This window comes from Daucus carota, chromosome 2 (genome assembly GCF_001625215.2).
Source record: "Daucus carota subsp. sativus chromosome 2, DH1 v3.0, whole genome shotgun sequence".
Taxonomy (NCBI): Eukaryota; Viridiplantae; Streptophyta; class Magnoliopsida; order Apiales; family Apiaceae; genus Daucus; species Daucus carota.
In genome coordinates, this window is record NC_030382.2 from 26,668,296 (window position 1) to 26,677,538 (window position 9,243).

Genomic DNA, 9,243 nt, shown 5'->3' on the forward strand with positions numbered 1-9,243 from the left:
GCTTCTCAGGCCTGATTATTATTGTTTTATCTTGGGCCCAGGTCCACCATTAGCCTCGCCCTAAGAGAGGACGGAGGGCTAGCCCATACAGCTGAGTCTGAGGAGGTCCACCTGGGCTAGTGCTGGTCAGCCCACCTAGTTCCATGCTCCTCGGAGGAGGCTGGGCTCCAGAAGCCCACGTCCGTCTGATCTAAGGCGGTGGCCCATCGCTGGAACCAAGGAATGAGAAACCTATTCTGATTAGGTTACTTGTTCCCCAAGAACTACGTCTGGCTTGATCCCTATAAATAGGGTACGTAGGCACATTGTTTGGGGAGAGGTCGCAACCCTTGCAAGAGCGAATACTCCTTCGATCTTGTGAGAAAACCCTAATCCCCCAAACGATCCCAGCCAAAACCAAAATCACCACCCATACTCCGTCGTCCGCCGTCATCGTCCACCACAAGTTCCAGCAACCCTCCCCGAATCTTGTTATCACCAGATTCCTCCGTTAACAGAGAGATAAGAGTAATATACAGTGAAGCAAACAGCATCGCAGGTTGGTTAACTCTTACCCAGGAGAGAGAACATGCAAGCACATTCATTGTAGGCGCAAGTTGGCTTCATAACTTGTATTTTTCTAAGTATATATGACCGAGGCAAACACTAGGAGGCGCGAACTCCCTCCCAGACGACAACTAGTGATACAAACACTAGATTATATATATATGTATAATCAAGTGGCGCCATCCTCTCCTCCTCTTGAGGCGCCAACTTGATTTGTATGTATATAATCTAAGTAAGAAATCTCCTTCCTTGGCATGCATGAAGCTACTAGCGGAAATTCACACACTGGGCGCAACCTCACCTGGAAGCGCAAGTTCTGTAGTGGCGCAAGTTGGCAACTGGCGCAAGTTTGGCTTCATGAAGTTAACTAGGGTTAGTTAATGAGAAGTCTATAAATACTTGAGATGTGGGTTCATAATTTACACACACTCTTCACCACCTTTATGGTGGAATGGCTTTGTGCCTTGCACACTACACACAAATAAATCATAGCTTAGTTTTGTAATATATATATATTTAGAAGCTAGGGTTTGTGAGTGTACGTAGTAGTAGCCATTGTATCCAACCTTCGGGTTTGGATTTATAGCACCCTTCGAGGTATTTATCAATATACATATATACCTTGGAAAATATTGTATGTTGGTTTAATATTTTCATATCCTCAGAAACCGACCCAATAAATATCCGTAACACGAAACCCATTACAAGACTGCCATTCATTTATCCGCAAGATTCGAATGAATTTTAAATTGTAGTGAGTATCGTATTCAACCCTCCCCCCTTCTACGATACTTTGGACCTAACACTATTGATGTAATCCATTCTACTTACCATATGTTTGATAACCAAACCAAACATACTCAGTATATCCCGCTCAGAGCAATAAATATATCACAATAAATAAAAAGATGATAATCTTTCAATCTTTTTGTAATTTTTAAACTCCTTAAAACGATCTTCATAGCAATTCTGAATGATACAAAACAAACCAAGCTACAGACATGTTCACAAAAGATATATGAAACTCATATCTAATTCATTAAATATGCAATTCTTTTATTATTCTGAGAAAAAATTTTATAGTTCTTTAGCTCTCGGCTCTGACAAATAACATTAGCCTCCACCATGTTCCAATTAAATTTTGCTATGTTTAAGCATTGTTTTGGTGGACATTCGGAAAAAGAAAGAAAAGGCCATGCATGTTTTCTACTTTAGATTTACTCAACAAGTAAATGGTTCGGCGCTTCATAATTATCAATCGGTTTAAATCAAAATCAAACTTTAGTAGTTTGATTTGACATGATCTCTTGCGGAAACCAGTGCGTATCAGTGGATGATCACGGATATTGGTTTTATTGAAGGATTTGGCAAAGTTTCACGCAATTTCTAAATTGTTTTGTCGTGGCAACCGTATTCTTTTGGTGGGAGTGTCTAAATTCGTGTCAACATAATCTACAATGGTATTACATGGGGTGGGGGAAGAAAAGAAATAGGCTCCGTTAGATTGGTGGCGGTTAGTGTATTGACGATTGTTGCTTTGGGAGCGTGGATAAAAAAGAATGGACATGGATGGATTACACAAGAAGGAATCAAGTTAATTCAAGAAAGTGTGCAACGACGGTTCCTATCCAGTTTGATATCTTCGTTTCAGATTATTATCATTCAGCGTCGACAAACATGACTGTTTAGGTAAGTCCCATGTGAAGAAGGCCATGGGCTAAGGTATTATATTACTGTTATATCACACACAATTTTATTTGTTGTACGCACTAAGCCGGGGGTCTTCACGAAAACAGCTTCTCTTCTTTAAGGGTAGAGGCATGGTCTGCGTACATCTTACCCTCCTCAGACCCTGCTCTGAGCGGGATATACTGAGTATGTTTGGTTTGGTTATCAAACACATGGTAAGTAGAATGGATTACAACAATAGTGTTAGGTCCAAAGTATCGTAGAAGGGGAGGGGGGTTGAATACGATACTCACTACAATTTAAAATTCTATCGAATCTTGCGGATAAACAAATTGCAGTTCTGTAATGGGTTTCGTGTTCCGGATATTTATTGGGTCGGTTTCACACAATATTTCCAAGGTATATCTGTATATTGAAAAATACCTCGAAGGTGCTATAAATCCAAACCCGAAGGTTGGCTATAATGGCTACTACTACGTACACTCACAAACCCTAGCTTCTAAATATATATATTAAAAAACTAAGCTATGATTTATTTGTGTGTAGTAGTGTGCAAGGCACAAAGCCATTCCACCATAAAGGTGGTGAAGAGTGTGTGTAAATTATGAACCCACATCTCAAGTATTTATAGACTTCTCATTAACTAACTCTAGTTAACTTCATAAAGCGAAACTTGCGCCTTAGGAGTGAAGTTGTGCCACGGTTGATGAGCTTGCGCCCAAGTATCCTCCTGTATATTCATTTGACTTAGAAATATCCCAAGGCTTATGTGAACTTGCGCTAGAGTGTACTGTGTCACTCTTCTCTCTCCTGGTTAACACAAAATTGCTCCAGAATACATATATACACATATATGTATATTGACTTTGCTCCACTTGAGTTGGCGTCATCCAAACTTGCGCCAAGAGTGTTGTCCCTTGAGTTTGCGCCTGTTGGATGCCTCGAGTCACAGGTGACTTGTACTTGCGCCAATACAGGGTCTTCCTGTTATCTCTCCTCAAGTTGCTCTCAACCTTCCCTGTGCTCCACTGTAGGGTTAGAGTTAGTTTATTTTTCATTCCCTCTAACTTGCGCTTAAACCCTAGTTTCTTTGGACACGTGACGTCATCACATGCAAACCCTAGGTTGTAGTCATCTCCATGCATGCATATAATATATAATATAATATAATATGTTGTGATCATATTAATAAATAAAAGTATATATAAATATACACACATATATGTTATTTATACGAACATATAATAATATATGTACATATATTTAAATATATTTTGATATATTCAAATATATATAACATATAATTATATGTAAATACAAATATAAATATATATAAATATATATAAAGATATATATAGTTATTTATAAATATAAATATATACATTATATAATATTTATATAAACATATAGTAATATATATACACATATATTTAAATATATTCTCATATATTTAAATATATATACTATACATATAACTATGTGTAAATATAAATATAGATATATATATATATAAAGATATATATAACTCTCTCTAAATATAAATATAGATATATTTATGCACATAATATAATATATATATATATATACACTTAATTATATAATTGTTTATGTAAAATATAAATACATATACTATATACATATATATTTATTTAAATATATATATATATATATACACATATACATATTTTTACAAACATATATACATATATATTATATATATTATATTTAATTAAATATACATATATACATACATAGAAATATATTTGTACATATACAAATATACAAGTGCACACATATATAAAATGTCACTTCCATATGGCTTTCTGTGGAAGTTTGACATATGTCAGTGAGAAGTAGGCTTTGGCATATCTTGCGGAGGCTGGACATTTGGCTTGGCTTGGCTTCTGGATCAATTCTTCAATTGATAAATACTTTGAAAACTCTGTGCTGACGCTAGGGGTGGCAAAATCAGACACGACCCGAAACCCGACACGAACCCGACTCGAAAAAATACGAATTAGGGTCGGGGTTTTTACATTTCGGGTCGGGTTCGGGTCGGGTAATTTTTTACCCGAAAAACTCGGGTCGGGTTCGGGTTGACCCAGTGTACCCGAACCCGACCCGAAATATTTATATATAAATATATTATATTAATTATATATATTTATATTTTAAAATTACATATATTTATGATATATTTATATAATATTAAGAATATTTTTGTCACATATAATCTTATTAAATTATTATTAATATATTTTTAATATATTATAATTAAATATAATTAAAATAAATAATTTTTAATAAATTTCGGGTCAAAATGGGTCATTTTCGGGTCAATCGGGTACTGAACAGGTCGGGTTCGGGTTGAGATTTTCGACCCATTTCGGGTTCGGGTCGGGTTCGGGTTGACCCAAAAACTGGACCAGGTAAGACAACCCGACACGAACCCGACCCATTACCCGAAATTGCCACCCCTAGCTGACGCTTAGTGCACTGGTCTGGTTCACAAGCGACTAACACTGGAGTCAAACATTGTACCTCCTTTGTCAGCAACCATTGATCAGTCGATTCCGGGTTAGTTTATGCTTCAGTTTGTTGATTATAAATAACCAACCAAGATATATAGAAATATCTTGCTTCAGGGTTGCACTGCAATCTTGCGAGTACTTAAACATCTTCATTGCTTCCACAATCTTGAATACTTCAATCTTTATTCTTCACTGAGGCATAAACATATTAATGAACTTCTTCCAGCGAACTTATTCCTTTAAGAATGTACATGGCTTCTTCAAACTTTGTCTTCGTACCTTCTGATTCCGGTGCAGGCGTAGTGTTATTTATTTGTCCTGTTCTATTGTTGAGTTATCATTCCTATGTAACAGATAGGGTTGTCTTTACATTTAGACTTACAAATAGAGAATTGAGTGTAGACATTACTTTTTCAAGCCTCTTGCATACATACATATGATGTAATCTAAACTCGCAAAATAGTGAAACAATAAAAGAAACAAAAAATTATGTAAAGACTTTTATCAAACACTTGCAAAGCAAACTTTTGCAAACCAATATAGATGATGATACAAAATAAACATGTCTGAAAAATCACAAAAAAAAAAATCATATCCATGACAATGTTTGATGAATTAAATAACATAATAAAATAAAAGATAATCAAACAAAAAAGATCTTACATCTCATCACAAACAGACATATATATACGGAGTTAAGTTCTATGGAGTACAAAAAAAATTGGAGTATTGGAGTACAAAGTTTGATAAAATGTAATCTGGTCATCTAAATTTCAAGGTTTTTTGTCCAATAATATTTGTAAATATTTGACAACCTGCACATTATGTTCTGCAGCATAAACATCGCGATCAAATGGTAGAATAATTACTTTTATAAATCATAGGATTCTATGTTTTGCAATATAACTAATAAGCAGAACAATAATCTTAATAATTGTTGGAACTTATTTCTATATATACATATATAAGGAAAGAAGCGGGACAAAAAAAACAGATTTGGACGATTGCATCATATATATATAGTCGTGAATACATGAAAGAGTATAAAAATAAAATGATTTATTATCTGACAAAATCGAAGGAGTTGTTTACTCTACAAATTCTAGCCCGTGATAAGAAGAGGAACACATTATATTAAATAAATTAGAGAATCAGAATTGCAAAAAAAGAAAATGCAAAGAATAGGGATAAAGAGAAGAAGAGAGAGTTAAATTCAGACAAGTAAAATTAGAGAGTCAGCATCGAAAGAAACATGAAATAAATGGGATAGAAATAGAAGGAAAGATAAAGTTTAAAATTTGAATTGTTGGACAAGGAATCAGGACACAAAGGAAAAATCTTCCTTTAAAAATTAGAAGCTCACTTGCAGTATTAAGATACATGTTACTATAATATTATTATTATTATTATTATTATTATTAGTGAACTATTTAAGTGGTACTTGATGTAAAATTCAAAATGCAAACTGGTAAAAATGTAGTACAATGACAGTATAATTGTAGATAATAAAAATGTAGAGAGACGGTTTGAATATATTAATCGGAAATAGATAACATGATTTATAATTTAAAAAAATGTATATATAAATGACAAGATTTTTCGGGGATAAGGCACCAAGTTGAACAATAATTCAAATTGATGAACTCTTATGAAATAAATTGAGTCTGTAATTAGTACATGTATAACACTTTTAATAATGAAAAATCTCCTAGTTAAATAATATAAATGGCACTTATCAAAGAATATGTAAAAAAATTCAATAGGTAAAATTCAATATGTAAAACATGTAATACAGAGAGATAACTTAGATTTAACAGCTGAAAATGGAGTCCAATAACAGTATAATTTTAGATAATAAAAATGTAGAGAAACGGTTTGAATTTTTTAATGAAAAAGAGGTAACATGATTTATAATTTAAAGAAATGTATATATAAATGATAAGATTTTTCGGAGATAAGATACCAAGTTTAACAATAATTCAAATTGATAAACTCTTATGAAATTAAATCGAGTCTGTAATTAGTGCCTTTATAACACTTTTAATAATGGAAAATATCCTAGTTAAATAATATAAATTGCACTTATAACAGAGAATATGTAAAAAAATTCGTTAGTTCAACCTTCTTATCCCCTTTATGAATAATAAAGACAATCATTGATCTATATTTGTGGAATCAAAAAACTCATTAAGTTTAATTTTGTATAGTTATGATTATAAATAATCTCTTTGGAATATATATTAAACCTCTTAACCTAAATATTAGCTTCACTTATCAATTATCATGTCTCATTTCTGGTTACTATTGTCGGAGATGCTTCACAAACACAAATTGAAAAATGCAAATTCGAAGACTATATCATCAATCAATTTCATAATAATACACCTTCATATATAAGGTGCTATGGAGGCTCTTTGATACTCCAGATAGTTGACCCGAGAACTAGTCGCTCTTGGACTTTCTACAAACTTGTGGTTTTTAGCAAAGAGGACCGGCTGCTAAATTGGCATCATCCATTAATATAGCCGCAACAACTAAGTCATAAATAAACCTCTAAGCGCATTATAAATATCTCACCTCCTTGTTAAACTTTCAATACCAACTTGTGTCTTCAAACCTTAAGATCTCTAAGCATGGCAAAATATGCAGCACTTTCTCTTTTCCTATATTCCATACTTGTAGCTCATTCTACCACCCTCAACAAACGAGTCTCTGCTGCATCAGACACTTGTGATTTTCCAGCAATTTTTAACTTCGGTGATGCCAATTCCGACACCGGTGCATTTGCCACCATGTTTACCAGCAGACCACCTACTTTTGGCCAATCCTTCTTCGGTGGAAATGCAGGAAGACCTTCCGATGGACGCCTCATAATTGATTTCTTGGGTTCGTGTCCTTGGTTAGTACTTATTGTTCCTTTTGCTTATTTGGACTTACTAATGATATTGTTCTTGTGATTGTACTTCAGCAAGTAGCCTAGGCTTACCATTCCTCCATCCATACCTGGATTCCTTCGGAGCCAACTTCTCTCACGGTGCAAACTTTGCCAACATTTTATCCACCATTGCACTTCCCACAACCAACATCATTCCCGCGGCCAGACGACCCCGTGGAACCAATCCTGTCTCCCTCGACATTCAGATTGCTCAGTTTGCTCAATTCGTGACTAGGTCACAAACACAAGGTCCGCGAATACTGATCTTTGTCTGGGATTTATCAAAAAAAAAATCACAATCGAGATTAATCAAGTATGGCTAATTATTTGCAGGGAAGAAATTCAAGAAATTGATGCCAAAAAAGGAATACTTTGCAAAAGCTCTGTATACGCTTGATATCGGCCAAGTTGATCTCAGTGATCAGATTTTCGACCACAAGACTGATGATGAAATCAAAGCCATTCTACCAGATTTGATCAGTACGTTATCTTCAAATATAAAGGTAAATCTCTACACCGAAATACCTAATTGAATTAGCAATTAATGGATAAATAAACATAATATACAATGTGTCCAACAATTCTGATCGCTATTTTTATCCTTAATTTTACAGAGTTTATATAGTTTGGGAGGCAGAACATTCTGGATCCATAACACAGGACCCTTGGGCTGCCTTCCAATTCTTTTGACCGTGGCTCCAGTGCCAGACGATCAACTGGACAGTGCTGGTTGTGCGAAACGCTATAATGATTTAGCCCAATACTTTAACAACTTGCTGAAGAAGGGTGTTGATCAACTTCGAAAAGACCTCCCCTTGGCTGCTTTCACATATGTAGATGTATATTCTGCTAAATATTCTCTTTATCAAGAACCAAAGAAATACGGCAAGTACACTGATCAAGCTCCTTAATTAGCCAAAATGAACTTTTTTATTTATTTTGGCAAATATGGCTTATAACCTTACAAAGACATGGCACGACAGAGATAGAGGATAAGCTCTTCACCACTTGAGTATCTGTTCTAAGATGAACTTTTATTAATGTTCTTGTTACTGAATGACTTGCAGGATTCACACATCCTCTGGAATCATGTTGCGGATATGGTGGAAAGTACAAATTCGAAGAAAATAGCTTGTGTGGGAGCACAATCATTGTAAATGGGACTCAATTTGTGGTGGAACCCTGCGAACGACCCGCAGAGTATATAAACTATGAAGGAGTCACATACACTGAAGCAGCTGACAGGATCACTTCTGCAAGGATTTCCTCCGGAAAATTTTCTCATCCACCTAATTCATTGAGAGCAGCTTGTCAGAAATAGTGATTTCCAGACTAAATCCAGAATATTGTTATAATTTCATTTGTACTGCTGCATGTGTCATATCATTAATTTTTTTTTACAATTTGTTCTGATAATTCCTAGGATGAGTCAGAGTCGAACCCGTTTGTACCGGAACAATAGAGGATAAACCCACTACTTGGACTATCGGATCTGCTCCATGTGTCATATTGTTTATACAGTGCATATTGATTTAATGCTGC

General features: G+C 34.7%; 1 protein-coding gene across 1 annotated transcript; it reads left to right on the forward strand.

Moving 5' to 3' along the window:
* Positions 1 to 7,320: 7,320 nt before the first annotated feature.
* LOC108207035 (esterase) lies at positions 7,321 to 9,243 on the forward strand. Its single transcript, XM_017377501.2, has 5 exons — positions 7,321 to 7,652; positions 7,735 to 7,950; positions 8,035 to 8,204; positions 8,316 to 8,586; positions 8,769 to 9,243. Exons 1-5 carry the CDS (start codon positions 7,400 to 7,402, stop codon positions 9,020 to 9,022), a joined length of 1,164 nt encoding a protein of 387 aa, XP_017232990.1. The 5' UTR covers positions 7,321 to 7,399; the 3' UTR covers positions 9,023 to 9,243.